This window comes from Clupea harengus, chromosome 11, assembly GCF_900700415.2.
Source record: "Clupea harengus chromosome 11, Ch_v2.0.2, whole genome shotgun sequence".
NCBI lineage: Eukaryota > Metazoa > Chordata > Actinopteri > Clupeiformes > Clupeidae > Clupea > Clupea harengus.
The window spans coordinates 12790322-12812821 of record NC_045162.1 but is presented as its reverse complement, the minus strand read 5'-3'; the positions used below and the strand labels follow the sequence as shown (position 1 = coordinate 12812821).

Genomic DNA, 22500 nt, shown 5'->3' with positions numbered 1-22500 from the left:
TTGCAGTGAAAGTAATAGTAGCAGTATCATATAAACAAACTTAGATCGTATCTCTGCTAACAATAACATACAGAACTGAACATCTCAGTTACTATGATGTACACAACTCAGTGATATCTCTGTGATGATATCTTCTCGGGTACCAGAGCATTTCAGGTTAGCAAATCACGTCAGACACACATACACATACACATACACAGACACAGACACACAAACACACACAGACACACACACAGACACACAGACACACAGCGATTCAAGTGTTTTCAGAGGTGAAATTCAACTTTTGAATTGGGTACAGAAAACATTGCCTGAGCCACACAGCAACGCTGCCTGGAATTTTGTCAGCTGCCTAGATTTTTAATTAGTTAGGTTTTCCAGTCGTGATCCACTAATTGATAGTTTGCAAACCTGCTCAAGGCTGCCAAAGATAAATATTTGGTTGGTTGCACCTGTAGTCTGGCCTAAACCGTGAAGCAGAGAATATCCTCCCCTATGGCATAATTTCTATACATACAATACAACACGGAAGGGTCAGCAAAGTCAAGAGACATCAGCTTTCCCTGCATCCTTAGTCCAGCCCAACTATGCTTTATCTCCATCTATTTAATACTGAGGATAACATTCCTTGCTGTTGTATTTTGGAGTGTGTGTTGTGATCCATTGTGGCAGGCAGTAGCTTCCACAGTGACAGTGACCACTGCATCAGATACCTCAGGTGCAGTTAGTGAGTTTATTTTTGTCCATTTTCATTAACTCACGGAACACACATATTGTCCACACACACACACACACACACACACACTCCAGTCTTCAGAATGATTTACCCATAGTCCTGCTGGCCTCGTTGGGGTCAAAGGTGAGCACAGGCTCAGTGGCTTTGGAAGGACGGCCCGCCCCGGCCTGGTTGACAGCACACACACGGAACTGATACATGGTGCTGTCCTGTAGGCCCGTCACAGGGTAGTAACAGGCCTTCTGGAGGAGCTCATTACAGCGCACCCACTGCCCAGCACCAATGTCACACCTCACACACACAACACAGGCCAGGAAGGAGAAACAAAACAATTTAAAGTGAATTCGAGCAGAAAAGAAAAAGATCTTTTGGGAGGGAAAATTATGAATTACTTATGAACATAGTTCATAGTTAAGGAAAGGAAAATCAAGCCATGGCAGCCAGCAGCAGAGCTGAATGCTTTTGAGAAAAGTGAGGTTAGAGTAAATGCTGAAAAGACTATCTCTCTCTCTGATGTAACTGGAGAGCTTCTGGGGAAAACATTCCTATCTATGTAGGCAATGTAAGTCTGTTACTTTACATGGTATATATATATATATATATATAAGTATAAATGAATGTAGCAGTAACATCCTTAATACATTCTGAGCAATCCTCGAAACACGAGGATAGAACACTCACTGAATAAGGGCGAAAGAGGCAGTCATCAAGTCAACATTTACTCACAGAACAAACAAAGACAAGGTAAACAAATGCTGGTAACTTCGCCAACGGTGTTCCCTTGGTTGCTAGGAGACAGCCAAATTAAATGCTTCGCCACTGCCTCAGCAAGGTGATATCTTCTTTATAAAACTTTCATTTTGCGTATTTGTAATAAGAGGACACATTAATAGCACTGTTACTGTGTAAACACACACAAGGACAATGACCCTGTCTTGATCCATATCACATTCACCTCCCCCTCAGATTCACACCAAATGGCTAAATTAATGCTGATTCCCCTAATTACATTTGATTATGCAGATGCTGGTCTACACCCCCTCCCTCACCCATTGCGTCAGTGGTTTCTTTGAAGAAGACATTAGCGAAAGTCGTACCTTTTATTTTGAAAAGCACACGGGCTGAATTGCTGTTACTCACTGAGAGAAATGGGAGGCAGGTCTAACTTTGACACAACAAACACACTGACGGTGTACAGATAACGCTATCTAACACAGGGGCTAACACAAAGGGCATTACAACAGAAAACGTGGACAAAATGATAACAGTCATACAAGCTAACACTGGACACAAAAGGCAGGCACGAGCAACATTCTAAATAAGAACATTTACACTTAAACAGAACACTGGCTCTCTTTTAACCGCACAGCATGCTGGGAGTCACTTAAAATCCCTTACATAGAACATGCTTCACTAACCCACTGCACAGCACAATATTTTAATGGTGGTACTTGGTTTCCATACCTCTCTATGTAGTAGCCCTGTACCGCCGTGGCTCCGTCTGCACTGGGGGGCTGCCAGCGCAGGAAGACGTAGTCCTTGTTCACGTCAGACACCTCCACCTGCAGAGGGGAGCCAGGGCCCCCAGGTACCGCAGCTGATCCATCTGTGGGAGAGAGGGGCAAACTGTTTGAGGCAGTGAGAAGAGACAAAGGATGGAGAGATGGGGAGAGAGAGAGGAGGTAAACAAAGGGAGTGGACAGAGAGGGACCAAGAGAGAGAGAGACAGAGAAAGGGGAAGAGAAAGAGAGAAAGGAGGGGGAAGGGAAAGATAATAAGACAGAGAGAGAACAACTGATGTGCCGTTTACACGGAGACTAGTTTGCCTGAATCCGGAGAGAAATGTCTCCGGATCGACCTTTCGTCTACACGGACCCACTGAATCCGCACACTGAATCCGCACTCTTTCGAATCGGGTCCGCGGGTTGGTGTTCGTGTGCACGCCGATCCCCAACCCTTTCTAATCTGATGACGTCATTGCCCCACGTGATCGCCTCGCAACCTCAGGCTGAACCCTTAGAAACCCCACTGCGTCACTTCATAACAACGACAACGATGGCGGACTCCAGGTTTGTGTACATGCTGAATCTGCTAATAAGTCTACAAAGCTTACTACGACAATATTGTGACCTCTTCACCTACGTTGTAGAGGAGCAAACGACGGTGAACAACCGCATGCTGGCTTTAAATGAACCGCAGGGAGCAACCAGAAGGGCAAACAGAAGACAGTTTTGGGTAAGACCTGGGAGAACCAGCAGCTGGTGGAACAATTTTATCGATGCCGTTGTCGTGGGCAGTGAATGGATTGAGAACTTCCGCATGTCCAGAGCATCGCTCTTCGCCCTGAGCGAAGAACTTTGCCCGTATATTGGAGGACAATCGACCAACATGAGGGCACCGATTGAAACGGTTAAAAAGGTTGCGTTAACGCTGTACTATTTAAGCGATGAGGGAAGACTACGGAAAAATGCTAACGCCTTCGGCATATCGCGGTCGACAGTGTCCATCATTGTTAGGCAGGTATGCAAGGCGATCGCCATCCACCTGGGTCCAAAATACATTAAGCTACCTTTTACGGAGCCCGAGGCCATGGATCTAGTTTTGAGCTTTCATCGGGCTCACGGAATGCCACATCAATATTAAGCAGCCATCCTCCAACTCCACGGACTACATCAACAGGAAAGGTAAACATTCTTGAGAGGGAGGGGGAGAGAGTGTGTGTGAGAGAGAGAGAGAGAGAGAGAGAGAGAGAGTGGCCATGACAAAGCAAAATAAAAGTAATTCAGCCAGTATTCAGTCTTTTCCAGGCTTTGACTCTACTGCCTCTCTGCTGTACTACTCTTTTAAAGTCACTAATTGCCACTGACAAGTCAAGGCAAAGTACTCTTGAAAGGCATGTAGAGCAGGTCTAGGCCACCAACACTGAGTCTGTGCACTTTACCTGGCAAATCTGCAATGATAATTTTGATACTTTGGGGTGACAGACACACTCCTACACACTGCAGGGGTTAATGAACTGCATGTGGATGGAGGTAGCAGCCACACACCTTAATAAGACGGGCAAGTCCATGGCTACTGTCTCTAAACTTTCACTCTGTTTGGGCTGTGCTGCTTCAGCTACACACAAAAATCGAATCACTGCAAATGGCCGCCCTTCGAAGCCCAGTTGAGTTTTGAAGAAGTAAGTAAAACAGCGTTTGGCTTTAACTTCTGGGGTAATATTACTGAGACTACTCTTCAGCCAAGCCTGTGTACCCAAGAGTGAGCATACATCGTCATATTAAGACTCAGTATCATTAAGATAGAGTTTGTGTTAATTCTTGTCACTGCCTTTCATTTCAGGACATTTTTGGGACAGTCTATATTTAGAGACCATTATATGCCAGCCATAAACATTTCCTTGGGGTCTGCAGCAGCCTTGTTTGTGTCCCAGTTATGCGAGACCTTCCTGCTCATTTTCACAATGTTTGAAAAACATCTAAAACATTCACACAAAAATAGAAATAGCCAGTACTAGTTGCCAAAGAAGTACATTCTCTCAGCTCTGACCTCGGACATAGATGTAGGCGCTGTGTTCGGTGTAACTTTCCCAGGTGCGCAGGCGGACTTTGTACAGGCCCTCATGCTCCTTCTGGATGGTCCTCAGAGAGAGAGAGCTGGAGCGGAGGGCTGTCTGCACCTCCAGACGACTAGAGGCTCTCAAGGGGACGCCTGAAGACAAAGAAGAATAGAGGAGAGGAGAGAGAAGTAGAGAAGAAAAGGGGGTGAGAAGAGAGGAAGGAGAGAGAAGGAAAGAGGACAGATTTGTAGGGGGAGAGGGGGGAAGAAGAGAGAGAAGGAGAGAGGAGATATATGTAGGGGGAGAGGAGGGAAGAAGAGAGAGAAGGAGAGAAGAAAGGAGGGAAGAGGAGAGATGGGAGAAGGGGGGTGAGAAGGAGAGAGAGGAAGGAAGATGAGAGAGAAGGAGTTAAGAGTAGTGGGAGAGAAGAGAGGAGGGAAGAGGTGAGAGAAGGAAACAAGAGAAAGGAATAAAGAGACCAGAAGTGATGAGGACATGAATAGAAGCTGCACTATAGGTTTCTTAGAATAAGATTGACCAGATCCAAACTGTTAAAGGCACAGTGTGTAGGTTTTACTGGCACCTCTTAGTAGCAATGGAATATAGTATTCATAATTATGTTTCCATTAGTGTATAATTACCTGTAACCACGATTTGTTGTGTTTATGTTAGGCTAGAATGAGTTAGAGATCGTATCTAGGGAGCAGGTCCTCCACGGAGTTTGAACTGTAGCGTCGCCATGTTTCTACAGTAGCCCAGAATGAACAAACCAAAACACTGGCTCGAGATAGGGCTTTTTGCGTTGTTATGGCATTTGACTGCCACCGTAGGTACTCACACACAAAGGGAAGGGCATTCAGCTGGTTGCAAATAAGCAACCTCACCACTAGATGACAGTAAATAACTACACACCTAACCTTTAATATGAAATATGTCATGTTTTTACTTTCACTATGTCATGTTTTCTGAACCATTCTAGTCTGTCAAAAGATTAGTTCTCTGTACATCTCTAACACTGAAACTTTACTGCTGAACTTTAAAACTCTCAAACGTTAAATAGGTGATTGGTTCAAATAGATTCTGCTATGGATAAGTGAGTGAGGGTAAATGAGCCAGATGAAGGATCTAGAACAGGAAGGGCCACAACCTCTGACCCTTAATCTGGGACAGAACAGGAATAAACATAATATTCATTGAGAGCAGGATGTTCTTCACAAGGCAAACATTTATGCTAAGAGTCACTTCAACTCACATATAAAAATGTTTTTGAGTGTGTGAACAGTTTGAAATCATGCCCCCACGCATACTTACGCCTACACACACTAAAGAAGGCTACACACATGCAGTTGCACACGTACACACACTGAACACTCTGAACCAGGCCACGTCATGTTGGAAGGGCATTAATAGTTTTCACAAATGCATCCACCTCCCCATCCTCCAAGGCACACATACACACACACACCCTACACACACACACACACACACACACACACCCACACACACACACACACACACAAACAAACACTCTGAACCAGGCCACGTCATGTTGGAAGGGCAGTAATAGTTTTCACAAATGCACCTCCACCTCCCCATCCTGCAAGGCACACATACACACACACCCTACACAAACACACACACACACACACACACATACACACACACACAGGCCAAGCCTCACCGTCTCTGAACCAGGTCACATCTTGTTGGAAGGGCAGCAGTGGCTCAGTGAAGCTGCAGCGCAGAGTGAGAGTCTCCCCTTCCTTCACGAAGGTCGGGGCAAAGGTCGACCCAAACAGTGCCTCCTGCTCCAGAACCAGAGCTACAGCAGAAATGGAAGTGAGTCGTACATCAGCCACACAGACCAGGGATACCCGTCTACGGCAATATGGACCACAGATGAAACCTCAAAAGCTTTCTGTCACAGAGACAAGCTTGTGCACCTGGAAACCTCAGTGGTGAAATACACCAACAGGATTTTTTTTTCTGTGTGGCACTCAGGAGGGAAAGCAATTCAGGTAAACAACATTACAAAAGCGTGTGCACTTACTGCCAAAAGAAGGAGAACCACAAAGAAAAGAAATAGTGCAATCTAGAAGGACAAACATTAGACTGATGGGGAATGAGACAGACAATACCATGAAACCTCAAACAGAGCCATGGCATTTCTGAAAAGGCACGATTCCTGATCTGCTATTCTTCTAGCGAGCCCTTTTCTGTTGACTGAATTCCAGCCAGATGGCAGAGGAAATAGTGATTGTGCGGCAAAACTGGAGCAGAAACAGTCCCTGACATGCCTCTGCATCACGTTATCAGCTGGCACTACAAGAACAAGCAGCTTTTACTGACACTCATTTAAAAAGTACATGTGATTGTTCACGGCATGTAGCCACAGTGGTAATAATTTTAATATGGGGGAATTGCACCATTGCATTTATTTCATCTAGAAATTTCATCTGCTTTCTGGTGGGAATGGGCATTAGATGCTCATGGTCTCATGTAAGGATAATGAGCAACCAACCCACTATTTCACATACGTGTAAGTCATATAGAATGAAAGAGCTCACTACATCTCATCTCGCTGTCAAAAAAGAGAGATTTAGTGATGTGCGGTTGCAGAAGAGGGAAAATCTGAAAATGGGAAATGGAAAACATTTATCTAAAGTAAGAACTGCTTGTGACATTCAGTAGCACAGTCTTATAGATGTGCTCGCTCAAGCGAAACTCATGCTCCTGGTCTGGATTAATGGCCTCTTCGTTTCCCACTGGTTCTCTATGTTAGATGTGTTCCAGCCTTCCATGTACTACCGGTTCTGTACATTAGATACAGTGGGGAAAATAAGTATTTGAACCCCTGCCGATTTCGCAAGTTTGGCCACTTGCAAAGAAATGTGTGATCTATAATTGTAATGGTAGGTGTATTTTAACAGTGAGAAATAGAACAAACAAATCCAGAAAACTGCATCTTATAACATTTATGACTTTATTTGTATTTGATGCAGAAAATAAGTATTTGAACCCCCAAGCAAACAGCAAGAATTCTGGCTCCCAATGACCAGTTATGTGCCCAAGAAGCACACAGATTAGTCCTCATTAGGCCTAACAAGGTACACCTGATCTCAACTGGTGACGTGTATAAAAGAAACCTGTCCAAAGAATCATACTTCACACCTTCAACCTCACCACCATGGGCAAGACCAAAGAGTTGACCAAGGACGTCAGAGATAAGATTGTAGACCTGCACAAGGCTGGAATGGGTTACAAAACCATCGGCAAGCAGCTTGGTGAGAAGCAGACAACTATTGGTGCGATTATTCGTTAATGGAAGCAACACAAAACAACTGTCAATCGCTCTAGGTCTGGGGCTCCATGCAAGATATCCCCTCGTGCGGTATCGGTGATCATCCGAAAGGTGCAGAATAACCCCAGAACTACACAGGGGGAGCTTGTGAATGATCTCAAGGCAGCTGGGACCACAGTCACCAAGAAAACCATTGGCAACACACTACGCCGTAATGGTTTGAAGTACTGCAGCACTCGCAAGGTCCCCCTGCTCAAGGAAGCACATGTACAGGGCCGTCTGAAGTTTGCCAATGAACACTTAAATGATTCTATGGAGGATTGGGAGACAGGATGTGGTCAGATGAGAGCAAAATCAAGCTCTTTGGCATCAACTCGACTTGCCGCGTTTGGAGGGGAAGAATGCTAAATATGACACCATCCCCACCGTCAAGCATGGAGGTGGAAACATTATGCTTTGGGGCTGTTTCTCTGCCAAGGGTACAGGACGACTCCACTGCATCGAGGGGACTATGGATGGGGCCATGTAACGTGGAATATTGGGCTTGAACCTCATTCCCTCATTCCCTCCCATTGAAAACGCAACCTTAAGGATTTGGAGAGGATCTGCAAAGAGGAGTGGACCAAAATCCCTCCTGAGATGTGTGTAAACCTGGTGACCAACTATAAGAAAAGTCTGACGTCTGTGCTTGCCAACAAGGGTTATTCCACCAAGTACTAAGTCATGTTTTGCTAGGGGTTCAAATACTTATTTTCTGCATCAAATGCAAATTAAGTCATAAATGTTATAAAATGCAGTTTTCTGGATTTTTTTGTTGATATTCTGTTTCTCACTGTTAAAATACACCTACTATTACAATTATAGATCACACATTTCTTTGCAAGTGGTCAAACTTGCGAAATCGGCAGGGGTTCAAATACTTATTTTCCCCACTGTATATTCTAGCTTTCCAATGTAGCGCTGGTTCTGTAAGCCTTCGTCTGTAACCGTCATTGTACATATGCTCCTGTAATTGAATATGAATGAGTTTGCTATTTGTTATGAGTTCACCATTCCCATTCTTCCTCTCCTCAAGGCCCCAGAGGTCTTTCTTGTCCATCACCGTGAGGAGGCGAAAAACTTCAAAAGGCTTCAAAAAGGTTATTAGTGCCGGAGGACAGTGTGTGGCACTTACCTGGGATCTGCGTAATCTCCAGTCCAGACTGCAATCCTTCATAGGCTGTAGGGACAGACAATCAGAAAGAAAGAAAGAGAGAAAGAAAGAAAGAAAGAAAGAGTCATTCTGTCATTGGTCTTCATCATATTGAAATATGACAGGCCCAGAAGCAGTAGCTGGACTTTGAGCTCCATCCGTAGCGGGCAGAAGGCATTAGCGGTGGTTCTATTGAGCACTTTAATTATGACGCTTTGTAACTCTCTTGTGCTGATGGTGCAAAAATACAATGGAGAGGCTCCATTAGCTGGCCTTGATTTTATCTCATGTCCCCTAAAGTAGATCACCGCCGTGATTAATTGATGTCTCAGCCAGATGCAGAGTTACATTGTGTTCTCGTGGTTACTAATTTATCAGCATCGTACCGTGTAAATATTTCAGTGTCTCTTGAAAGGGGCTGGGACAGACATATAAGATGAAAGCTCACAGCAGAGTGAGAATAGGAGGAGGCATATTAATGTTTGAACGCTCCTTGTGTATGGTTCATGTCAGCTTTTGCTGAATCCATATGGGCCCAAATGCTCACACAGTGACATGTTTTGAACAGATTGCTCGCTGAGTGTTGATGCCAAATGTATGTAATATTTAATCTTGACCTATGTGATGTTTAACTTGAATGTGCAGGGCTGATGTTTAGCATGAGAGGGAAGGAGCTCACCGTTTACATGGAGAGTAGCGAAGGTGGTAGCTTCTCCCAAGGAGCTCTTTGCCACCACCTTATATTCTCCAGCATCCTCAGAACAGCATCTGAACAAGGGAGAGAGAGAGAGAGAGAGAGAGAGAGAGGGAGAGAGATAGAGAGAGAGAGAGAGAGAGAGAGAGAGAGAGAGAGATGAAAAATGGAGAGAGTCCAGCTTTGGATAATTGATCTCTATAACTACTACTCCGCCACACTAGTGTTCAATTCCCAGCTGACTGAGTGCCTCCAGCACATTGGCAGAAACTTCACTGTTGATACCAGTGCTACTCTGATTGGTTAGAAGCCAAATGACTGGGAGTTGGCTGATGCTGCCGATGTGGAAATCTTATCTGATTTAGCTGATAATTGTGTTGTGCTGTAGAGAATGAAGGATGATTTTACAACTGAATAGTCAAACCTGAGGACAACTGTTGCGACAGTGGTACAGGAGGTAGAGAAGTCGTTTAGTAATCAAAAGGTTGCTAGTTCGATTCCCTGTCAAAGCGTCCTTGAGCAAGACACTGAACCCCTAATTGCTCCTGATGTACAGTGTGCCATCAGTGTAAATGTAAAATGTGTATACATCCTTGTAAGTCGCTTTGGATAAAAGCGTCTGCTAAATGACTAAAATGTAGAAATGTGTAGATTTCGTCCACTTAAAGTAGTATTTATTGTTACACTAGGTCTCTATTGCTCGTAGCTTGATTGTTTTCTCCTTTGTACGTCGCTTTGGATAAAAGCGTCTGTTAAATGACTAAATGTAATGTAAATGTAATATGAAGTGGAAACCTTGGAAGTTAAAACATGTTAACACCAATCTTCATGGGTTTTGAAAATATGGGGTCGGGTCTCTGACGTTAGCTTCATTATGTTAGCATTCACATTAGCCTCGTCTCCTGCGTCTCTCTCACCTCCTGATCTCCAAAGTGTTGAGGCCAAATGTTTGGACCAGGTGGTATCTCCAGGGCTGGTGGGATACATTCAGAGTGATCCCGTCTTTGTACCTGTCACAGAACACAGAAGCGTCAAATGCAGAACTCACAAGCAGGGCACTGACACTGAGTCCTTGTGTGAAGTCTGGCTAGAGGAAGTGTGGATCAGCTCAGATGGAATACAAGATCATAAAAGCACAGAGAAGGGTTTTTATTTCTCTGAACCCTTACTCACGCACAAACACACATAAATATACTCCTCACACACACCCTCTCTCTCTCTCTCTCTCTTTTGATGTTTTGCTGTATTCTGTACACATGAATTTGAGGAAGTATGCCTTGCCTTCACACACAATCCACTCACATCCCTCCCCTACCCTGTTATGCCAGCCAACAGAGTCTCCCCACTGTTTCAGTCTGGCCAGGTCAGACTCTCCTCAGAAGCAGGCTGTGCACACTTACAGGTCTGACTTAAGTGCCAGGGTCATGAGGAAGTCTTGGAATGAGGAAGTCTTGACATGATCCCAGGCAGTCAGAGAGCAGCTACTTACTACTTACTACTTACTACTTATCTCTATTTCTCTCGTTTTCCATTCTCTACACGCAAACGCTCATTAAGACTGAGGCCGCTGTACACCTGCCCACTCTGGCTTGGCCGTGGCACACACACACACACACACACACACACACACACACACACACACACACACACACACACACACATTATATACACACACACACACACACAATACACACACACACACACACACACACACACACACACACACATTATATACACACACACACACACACACACACACACACACATTATATACACACACACACACACACACACATTATATACACACACACACACACACACACACACACACACACACAATATACACCCACCTGCGCACACACACATACTAAATACACCCACCCCAACACAGTCTCTCTGTGTCCTCACTGGTTAGGCCACATTGTGAACACAAGTGTAAAAGATGGTTTGCTGCATGCCGACGTCCCTCACCAGGTGACCTTGGGGGCGGGCGAGCCTTGAACGGTGCAGGAGAGTTTCACCCCCATGCCCTCCCACACGGTGTGGGGGCGCAGCGGGATGGGGAAGTCAGGAGTCTTCTTGCTCAGGTCGTCCAGGTACTTCATGTGGACCATCTTCTTCTCGTGCAGCTGGGGATTCGGCAGGAGAGGGTGGCTATGTACAGTATGTCTCTTTCAAGGGGTTAGGGTGCACATATATACTGCACTTCAGAGGAAGTTTGCAAAGTCAAGCACACTACAACTACACTACAGCTCAGTTTTTAAAGAGGCATCAGGGTACAGAGTACAATGAAAGCCAGGATGTTAACTGATTAACTGTTAACTGTGTTCTGACTGACTGATCTTTGACATTCTTTGCATAGATGTTCTTACACCAAGATCAGATCACATAACGACATGATAAATAGCCTGGGTGGCTAACGGGAGTGACTGGTGTGTTTATCTGCTCTTCAAATGATATGATAACAATCCGAATGTGAGAGAGGTACCACACCTCATATGGTAAAAATCTGCGTAATTTTGTTTTTGATCAGATCAGAGGATTTCAATTCTCCTCCAGCTCTTATCAAACCCTACCTCCTGGCGTAGAGACATGCGGTCCATTCGCGTTCGGATTAGCTGCTGGTTCCGTATAACGTCGACCTCCACCTTCTCGGCCTCGTTGCCGAACAGGGTCCACTTCTCCCTCTCCCGAACCAGGTCTGCATCCATCGTGTCCTTCAGCGCATCCCTGGTTGGCCACAAGATGGATGAGTTTTACTAAGATGACATTTTATTGTCCTTTTATGACACTGTTATAATAAAGTTGTTGTATGTAAATTGAAAAAAAAATAGTTTACAAAGATCTAAAAATTAACCTTGATCTAAATACAGGGATGAATTAATTTATATGATGCTATGTGGGATCTTGTCTATAAATAAAGTGTTGTATTTGATCCTTAACTGAAGGAAAGGAAAATGTATGTAAATGTAACTATATTTTCCCTTGAGGCTAAAATCTATAGGCAGCACACAAACAAGCTATTATAGGATTGAAATTTATATTGTAGCATGTAGGGGAGGCACACTTCCCTGCTGAAAGCTGCGTGTAAATAATTTAGTTCACCCTATAATTCTGTGTGTGTGCCTGTTAATGTTAATTCTGTGTTTAATGTTCGATTTTTGAGAGTTAGATCATGTTCCTATATTGTGATAGTGTTTAGAAGTCTCTGTGTTATGTTTAAATGTCCCTCTATTAGCATCTCTGTCTACCATTAGCCACTGTGTTGTGTCCGTGTGTAACACCCTCTGACTTCCCTGTCTTCTGTATCAGTTGTCTGTCGTGTTTTCCCTGAGTCAACAGCAAAGAAGCCAAAGAGCGGCCTGCTTCTTGTGCCAGTCATTACGATATTTCACCAGAGAGATAAATTGTCCAAACAGAGAGCAATTACATAGAAATACTCCTCACTTTTTTCAGTCGGCAGCTTTATAATGCTTTCTGTCAACCAGCCCCAACTTCACAAACAGGCACGTGAAGCTGATTGGACTCACTTGAACTTTTCCTTATGTCAGACACCATTAAGAATTCCCTGCTTGCTCTCTGACATTTAGCCGTTTGCCATTTACCTGAAGCGGTCTGTGGCACCGGTCTGACCGAATTAAATCCACACTGTCAGGTAATAAACACATGTGCACTCACACACACACACACACGCACACACACACACACACATACACGCACACGTACGCACGTACACACACGCACACACATGGACACACACACACACATACACACACACACACACACACACACACACACACGTATGTTTCTCTGGCTCAGTGGCATTAACAAGGTGAAAGCTCCAACACTGGACCTAAGACAGGTTTCAATTGCTGTGATAAGGCGCTAAAAAGGACCTGAGTGGATCTGGTAATGGCCATTCTCATGTGGCAGCCTGTAAGTGGTGTCTGCACTACACTCCCCTGACTTAGGCAACATTACCACAGACAGGAGGTGTCACACATCTCTTTAAGCCAGAGACACACCCAACTGAAGATTGTTGATGAAGGCCGACTGTTGCGTCGCCTCAGGTCGTCTGTGTCTGGGCCAAAGCGTTGCACTTGAACACACCACAAAGACTACAGCCTACAGTCAACTAGCACATGCGCTCTGCATCTTTGTTTCACTCCACTCTCGCTCACCACAGATGGTTTCGTAATGTTGTCACTTCTAGTCGAGAATATGTCTGATAAGATGTTGCAAATGGCACTGGCTTCGTCGGCCCTTGGCCTTTTAGTTGTGGAAGAAGAAAGGAATAGTTGGAGTCGAAAAATAAGGAGCTACCACACTAAATGGATGAAATCTATTATGGATACTACAGCAACAGGCTCATGGGGCTTTCCCGAACCTGTGTTGAAAGCTGGCTTTAAATGAAACCTCCCATTTAAAAACTTTGACTGTTTCCTGTTCAGCTCAACATTGAAGGAACTTATTAGTCCACTCACCCAGAGCTGAACAGCCAATCAGAGTGGTCTCTCTCACTGATGTTTTCCACCGCCGATTCAACATGCTGTCGGCTGAAAGGCCGCCGACAGGGATCCGACTAGTGCGAACGGCGTGGGGCACACCGCAAAAACTAAGGCCACAGATGCTCACAGACAGCCCGACATTGGCCTGGTGTGTCACAGGCTTTAAAGAGACAGTATGCAACAATTTGCCACTTTTGAAGCTTGTTTTTGTTAGCAACTAGTACTGGCATCATCTCCTAATTAATTTGAATGGTATGAGGTCATGTGAAGGACAGATAAACACACCTGTTGTTCCCACTAGCTGCATATGCTGTGCACTTTGCAGATCTGTGGTCTGGATCGGACCACCCCCCGAAGGTTGCAAAACAGGCTTTCACAGCACGACACCGCAAACTATAAAAATGAGTCAGCATGCTAGCAAGTCTTTTAAGTCATTATCAATGGCAACTGTGCTGTTATTGGTGTTTGTAAGAGTTTGCATGACTTTTTCAGTAGCTAGATTTCTAGATTGCTAGAATGCGACCAAAACAAGAATACAGGGCTTTTTGTAGACATTCTGAGAAGAGACTCTTGACATCTTTGGTCCCTCAGTGGTGGAATGAACTGCCTTGCCTTTGAAGCATCACTCCCAAACTCTTCTGTTACTTCTTTGCACTTGAATTACAGAAGAAAGCAAACACTCTTCTCTCTTTACTCCTTCTCTTCCTTTTCTAGCACTTACTGTAAGTCTTATGAAACTGCAAAGTATTTTTTCATGGCTCTTTGCTTTCATGTTTTTCCCCCCTGGATCAGAAATGTGTTTGCATTGTGCCTCGCTTATAAGTTGCTTTGGAGAAAAGAATCTGCTGAATGACTGAATGTAAATGTAATGTACATAACAAAAAACATAATTTTTTTCATTCTTCATGGTACATACTTGTGTCCTATTTAAATAGCGGAATTAAGCAAATATGCCTGACACAGTAGATTTAGTCTCTGGTGGTCATTTCTGACAAGCTGGCAAGTGACTTGCAGGTCAAAATTGGGGGAGAATTTTTTCTCTGGGTGAGCTCCCTCACGCAGGACCCAGGATGCTCTGCTGATTGGTGCAAGGGTGTGTCAGTGACTGCCAGGAACGCGGCTTGCGGCAGAGGCTCTTGTTGATTTGATTTGCTATGCGCTTTGAAGCGAAGCAGAGTCTGATCACTCAGCGACTCCCCTAAGGTCCCCTTCCCCTGTCAGTGCTCCACAGAGAGCCATGGAGCCGGGGCTGCCTTTGATCCAGGCCTCCCCTGGCTCTCTCCGGGAGACAGACGGAGCCGGGGTCCAATCCCAGAGACCGACTGAAGCTAGAGAGAGAGAGAGAGAGAGAGAGAGAGAGAAGACTGGCAGTGCACACTCACACAAACACAAAGTAGAAAGCAGTCTGGGAACACAGACAAAAATACACACAGAGAGACTCAGAGAGACATGCAGACAGACTGGCATACCAAAGACACATACACACGTGGAATGATGGACACACAGACAGACAGACAGACAGACAGACAGACAGACAGACAGACAGACAGACAGACAGGCACACACGCACACACACACACACACACACACACACACACACACACACACACAGGGATGGATTAACGAATGGGCCTACCGGGCCCAGGCCCAGGGGCCCATGAGCTCAGGGGGCCCCTAGGCCAGAGCCTCTGTGTGAAGTCGCTGTTATGTATCTCTTATTTGTGGTTGAAAAAGGTGTATTTTATTCATTTGCTAATGGCTTTAATTGAGTGTACCTGTGCTGTGTTAGAAAAAGATAGTATAATGCAACAGTGATCAAGCATTACATTTTTGGGATCATGAGGGATATCTTATGCTATATATCCCCTCAAAATGGCAAACCTGTCTCTGTCATGGTTTTCATCATTTTTAGGGGGAAATCATCAGTAGCAATCTATAACAAAATGATATGCTTATCGTACATACACTATAGAAACTATTAAAAAACCGATTCAATTAAATGAATAATTTCTTATTTTCTTTGTTATTTTTGTCATATACAGATATGCAATGATGATTGCTGGGTAATATGTATCTTGTGGTCCAATGTCAAGTCTCTATTTGATCATGTGATGAGACGATACGATATAGCTAGTTTAGGCGCAGAATCTGAAAGTCAAGACCTACAAGCAGGCACAGTAGGCTACACCTGCCGAACGACGCCTTTCAAACATAAAAGTGGTGATGCATGATTTGATTTTTCAATGGACAGGATAGCCAGCCCATTCAGCCTCTCCTGCCCCATGCTGCCCCTCAGGTAGGCCTTAATCAGTTTCAATTTGGAAAAGAATCACTCGGTTGTTGCCCTGTCACATGTAATGTCAGAAACAATAGCAGGGCAGTGCACACCTCACCAAAGGTGGATGATACAATAGCCAAAGTATCTAATTCGACCGTAAAATCCAACACATTGGTTGTGTTTGTGTGTGCGTGTGTGTGCGTGCGTGTTTTGCGGGCGCACACATTTTTTTTTCCGCAGGGGGGTGGGGGGGCTTCAACACGTCCAGGCCCAGGGGCCCGTAGTTTCTTAATCCGTCCATGCACACACACACACACACTTATAGCTACACAATCACACTTGCACTTACAAGCACTGGCATGCTCACATAGACAGATACATACACACACAAACACAAACAAACAAAAACTACCGTAGGGAGTGAAAAAGACAAAGAGAGAGAGACAGAAAAAAAACACTTTCTAATGATGGACACACAGACAGACAGACAGACAGACAGACACACACACACACACACACACACACACACACACACACTTATAGCTACACAAACACACTTGCACTTACAAGCACTGGCATGCTCACATAGACAGATACATACACACACAAACACAAACAAACCAAAAAACTACCGTAGGGAGTGAAAAAGAGAAAGACAGAGAGACAGAAAAACTAAAAGAACTATTTTCATGTGTCTCAGGACACAGTGTACAGAAGAAAGTATGACTACTTCTCAGGAGTTAGAGAATCGTCACAGCCGTCTGGCCCTCCCTGTCCCACTCATGCTGGGTGCCACCAGTGAGTGGCTACAGGCAGTTAGCTTGATTAAATTCGGTATGGGCACTCAATGTACCGCATACTGAGCTCCTGATTAGCCGCATAGCACTGAAAATGACGCCTTCAATCTGACTTAGTTAGAGAAATATAATAGAATAAAAATGCTCTTTGGGTTGAGCTACTCGAGAGTAGAGCTACTTCAAGTCTACTTTTTGCTGCTTTCTTTGCCACTTGTCTACTGCACACGTCAGTACAGACATCTTGCCTTGGAAGTAAAGAGTGAAGCAGTCAAATCACTGAGTCTAAAACAGGGGTCAGGTGCAGGACTTACAACCCCTTACTACGAAGAGGTTCTAACTCCAGCGCTGATTGTCTGGCCTTGACGCCCGTAGGACCTTGGCACATACTGAGAACTCTGCACTCTACTCTCCTTTCAGAGTAAACATTCCTTGTATGGCATTATCTCCATCTTTATCTCCATTTCTTTTATTCTACTTCTCCCTTAGGTACCATAGCAAACTGAAATCTGAAACTGAAGTTTTTCCAGCTGAGATATTTACCCAAAAGCCTCATGAGGTCTCTATCTCACTTTATACTTGCCAGGGACATCAGCCCTAATAACCTAACTGTGAATTCCTACCTGTATACTGTATAAGACCTGAACGCTATTTTTTCTTATCAGCAAGAAGGTCCTTCAATGACAGCCAGTCCTAGAGCTTAGGCCCAAGCCATCAGATTTCTGTAAGCTGCCTACCCGTCGGTCTCAGTGAAAGTGTGCCAATTCAGTCCCATATCGTCCTGATTATATCCAGCCATGATTAACCTGGGTGACATTGTCAACACACACACACCCCCACACACACTCTCTCACACACACAGACAGACATACACACACACACACACACAGATGACAGGACTTGAGGGAATAAACATGTTTTTGAAAAGGAAATTACCTTGTTGTGGTGTCTCAGACGCGGATCACCAGCCCTGAGACCCAGCATGTGAATACACGAGAGGCAAGGACAGTGGGATTGGCATTCAGTGCCGGCCAAGAGGGCCATGTTGGCACAGTGCCAGCCAAGAGGGCCAGGTTGGCATTCAGTGCCAGGCCAAGAGGGCCATGTTGGCACAGATGTGACAGAACACAGGCCTGTCCAGAGAAAACAGCTTCTGCAACTTCTGCAACATCTTGTCATTTAACATTTATCTTTTTATTTTGTACTTGTTTAGCAGATGCTACTCCCTAAATAGCTTTCAGCTCATGTGAGTTAAACATTTTTATGGCGTATTGTATTACAGATCCCTGAGGAAGATTCAGATATTATTTGTCAATTGAGGCGTTCACAGTTTTATTACAACTGCAAGCTCTCTGTAACAGATGGTAGCCACAGTCAGCCAATGTAGCATTGTTAGCTATGCAGTTATGATGAACTGCGGCGTACAACACAATGCTTTGTCACAGTGGCTATATTGATAATAAATAAAATATAACAATGTATTCCAATGCATTCATATGCCTATGTATTCCTTCCTTGCAGAAAAGGAAAAAGAAACTGATTGTTTTGTTTGTTTTTATGTGCACAGTTTGTGTGAAAGTGTTTTTGTATTTGAATGAGTGAGAGTTGTTTGCAGTTGTTTTGCGTGTATTGGTTACCTGTTGCGTATCCTTTTTTGAGTGACATTTTGTGCTACTTATTCACTGTTTGTGTTTGCACAGTAACGGGGGCGATGTACCTTCACGGGGTAATTGGGGACACATCTAGTGAAAAGTCTTTTCTCTAGTTTCTTTAAATTATAGTGCAATCCGCTATGGGGAAAAGTGAAGTTCTTCTGCTGGCACTTCTGCCAATATAGATTTCTTTTTTTCCTTCGGTGTTCATGATTTCCTAGGTCTGCCAGTTTCAATTGCCTGAGTCTGCAGTTTGTCCAAGTAGTTCATGGTTTTTATATGTCTGTGTAACAGACCGTTGCCAGGTTGTTTTCAGATCTAGCTCCTTCTCTCGATCTGTCTTTCTCCTCCAATCCCGTCCCCTCCCCTCCCCACACACTGGCTTTTTCATTCCTCATGTCACCTTTTTTATATTCTTTTAGATGATTTATATCTTCTCACTTGCTCAATATACAATCTCTGTGTTTATTATGTACAGAAATACTGAACCAACGACGCCTATCCCAACTGTTGTTAACCGTCTATGTAAATTTTCTGTGGTGGTGTGGTTTTGGCCCTCCAGGCAAAACAACCCACAGTGGCACCTGGAATGCAAACCCCTGAGAGTGTGGTGTTGAATATAGACACATGTGAGCTGGGACAAGGTGACCCAGGAGAGACATGACTGCCACGTAAATCAACACTGGACGCTGCCACATTCTTTAAAGCCTGCTGTCTCCCCTGACCTTCCCTACTGTGTGTGTGGGTATTCTTCTTCCCCCTGTTCCAGAGACCTCAGGGATTCAGAGCCATTGTGGGCAGTCTGCGGTCAGCAGGTCCAGGTCCTTGCACCCCCAACCCCCCCCCCCCCCCCCCACCCCGCTTTTTCAATATCTGTCTCTCTACCCGATCGGCCACAAGCAGATGGGTCCCCCCTTTCAGCTGAGGTTCTGCTCAGGGTTCCTTGCCCCAATCACCTTAGTCAAGTTAGTAAGGCTTAGTGATTGCTTAGTGATTGCTCTAGGGCGTTCGGGCAATGTAGTTGTTATTGGCACCTAATAAATATAATTGCATTGAATTTAACTGAGTATTACATCATCATGCATAAACAAGCAAACAAGCAAACAAACAAGTAAACAAACAAATTACAGTAACAGGTCGATTAGTTTTATCTAATGGCAACGAGCTATGGATAACAAATGAGTGTGGTGACAGGCCCATGGGAACACAATTCTGTAAATCCTTGAGAGAGTATCCTTTGGGCTTTTACAGTGAGTTATGACTTTTTCCGCAGAGTTGTGCACGGATGCTGCGCCTGTGTGGGCAAGAATGATAACTGCAGACGTGTGTCGACTAAGTGTTTTGTGCTAGTGGCAGCATGCAAACCACAGCAATAACAATCAAGTAGGAAACATTACATCTGGGTTGCAGCGAGGGGAACAGAGAGAGATAGGGAGAAAAGAGAGAGGGAGAAAGAGAAAGAAAAAGGCAGAAAGACAGATAGAGAGAGAGAGAGAGGAAGAAATGGAGAGAGCAGTAAAGTGAGAAATGGAACAAGAAAAAGAGGAAGAGGAAAATAGTGGGTGGTAAAGAGAAGGGGGGGACAGGTAGAACAAGAGAAGGAGGAAGAGAGAGAGAGAGGATGGAAGACAGGCAGGCAGGCATGCAGGCAGGCAGTCCTTTGTTTTGCAAATGGGGGCTTTTCTGTGTGCATTTGTCAGATGGTGGCGTAGAGGGCGATATCGCTCAGAGCAGATTAGAGCTGTTGCTGAGACCCATCCTTTAATCTCTGTCAGCCGCTAACTCTCCCTCTACTGCGTGTGCTCTCACTTCCTCTTCTAAGGCGTATCATTCAGTCTGGTGTGACATTATACACATTTCTTCCACACGGATTCCTTTCATGAGCAGCACTGAACACAGAGATGTGTGCTGAGAAGAGATTTTAAAAATGGATTCTGTTTGTGTGCACTCTTGTGATGTAGATGACTGTTGACCAAGGTGACGTAAAAGACATCGGTTAGCGCTTCATCAAATGGATTCCACCTACATCACATACCGTACTTCTTATAACAAAAAGGTCTACGTTGCTACGTGCTAACAGCTGACATTGTGCCGTTGACCATTACATATCAAAGTTGCCTTTAACCATTGGCTTGATGATGGTGTGCCCACTTAGTATGACTAAGGGCATGTGAGGATGGAAGAGGAGTCTCACTGTACCAGGTCCGGTGGCGGGGGAACTTGGGGGTGGTCAGGATCTCCTTGACGGACATCACGTCGCCAGGTATGATGGGATAGAAGGCACTGTAGGAGGCCTCTTCATCACTGGAGTTCATGAAACACATAAACACAGAGAGAGAGGGAAAGAGAGAGAGAGAGAGAGAGAGAGAGAGAGAGAATGGGTGTTTGAGTCTCTAAAAATGCCCATGGTTCAGTAATAATAATAATAATAATAATAATAATAAAAAGAAACAACATCAAAAAACAATAATAATAATAAGAGTTTTATGTAATGGCTCCTTTCATGACCCTCAAGGTCATTTTGCATCAAATAAGATCAATAAAATAGTCATCAATAAAACATACAGTAAGCAACAGAGCATAGCTCAGCAATAAGTTATTTATTATAAGTCAATTAAGTTATTTATAATGGGTTACATTTTACATTCAAATTTATTTAATGCAGTTAAGAGTGAGTATGATGAATTGTGTAATGGTGTCGAGTACTCATTTGCAAGGGGAGAGTCCCACTGCTTAGTTTAACTCGTATGTTTTTTATTTATCAATAAGATTGTTGTCAAACACTACGTGGGGTTTGTGTACAGATGGTGTACTATTAAAATCAGCTTTTCTTGAAGTGACCAGTAGGTGAAGCTATGGTATGTATTCAAAGGCATGACAAGTAGTATTGAAAGTTCAAAACATTTCTTCCAAAATATGGATTAAATTATTTCATTGCAATAATAGACACAGACAGACACATACTGTACACAGACACAGACACAGACACCGACACCGACACCGACACAGACACCGACACCGACACCGACACCGACACAGACACAGACAGCATGTCAGGGCTTCACCTCTGACATGGATGCTGTTGGGAAACTCATGATACCAAAAACATTTTTCAACACTGCTCTGTCAGTTTCATTTTGATTCAGTATGTTTCGTTTCAGTGTTTTTCTATTCCACAATTCCACAATTTACTGTTTTAGTATGGTTTGCTAGAGTAACTGAGTTGCTAGTTAAGGTTTTCATTATGTTTGACCTTCTTGAGCAAAGAGACATATTTAGGCATATTTGCATTGTACATGTATGTGCATGTTTGTGTGTGCAGCACAGTGTAGAATGAGGTGTGTTATTCCATTACTCTGCTGCAGCTGTATGGTAAACTCATTTCTCTGCATTTACAGGCAATATTGTTTTCGATTACTCAGTGGCAGAATCATTTGCAAATACGTTAGCTCTCGCCCACCTGCAGAAACCATTTCAGACAAACAAAGGCACTCTTGGATCCCATAAATGTGGGGTTGATGCCAGCCAGAAGAGGTGAAGGATTAGTACCAACCAGCCTCATTGTATAAATTCAAATTTGTCCTCATCTTAAAATATCCAATTTCTCCTCCTTTCTTTCGCTCTATCCCGTTTGATGTGGCGTTATTAAATTATGTAGATCAACAGGTTGGCAAACAGTTAAGGGGAAATGGGAGCAGCTTTGTCCTGAGGGCAGCGACTTCTTCGCTGGAGCGAACAATTACTCTCCAGACCTGACAAGGCAGCTTTAAAGGGCTTTGTCACCCC

At 44.2% G+C, this 22500-nt stretch overlaps 2 protein-coding genes across 2 annotated transcripts in view; both read right to left on the bottom strand.

Annotated features, from left to right (window-relative positions):
* myom3 (myomesin 3) overlaps positions 1-2714 on the bottom strand; it is a 20416-nt gene extending 17702 nt beyond the window's left edge. The window contains exons 1-3 of the mRNA XM_012824716.2: positions 2710-2714; positions 2201-2362; positions 828-1027 (exon numbers count right to left, since the gene is read on the bottom strand). Coding sequence (XP_012680170.2) covers positions 828-1027; positions 2201-2362; positions 2710-2714 — 367 coding nt within the window. The remainder of the gene's footprint in view (positions 1-827; positions 1028-2200; positions 2363-2709) is intronic.
* Positions 2715-4274: 1560 nt separating this feature from the next.
* Positions 4275-22500, bottom strand: part of LOC105897772 (myomesin-3-like) — a 23751-nt gene continuing 5525 nt past the window's right edge. The window contains exons 3-10 of the mRNA XM_042709204.1: positions 20914-21018; positions 12059-12212; positions 11454-11611; positions 10400-10492; positions 9468-9556; positions 8771-8815; positions 5901-6117; positions 4275-4425 (exon numbers count right to left, since the gene is read on the bottom strand). Of these exons, the coding sequence (XP_042565138.1) occupies positions 4275-4425; positions 5901-6117; positions 8771-8815; positions 9468-9556; positions 10400-10492; positions 11454-11611; positions 12059-12212; positions 20914-21018 (1012 nt within the window). The remainder of the gene's footprint in view (positions 4426-5900; positions 6118-8770; positions 8816-9467; positions 9557-10399; positions 10493-11453; positions 11612-12058; positions 12213-20913; positions 21019-22500) is intronic.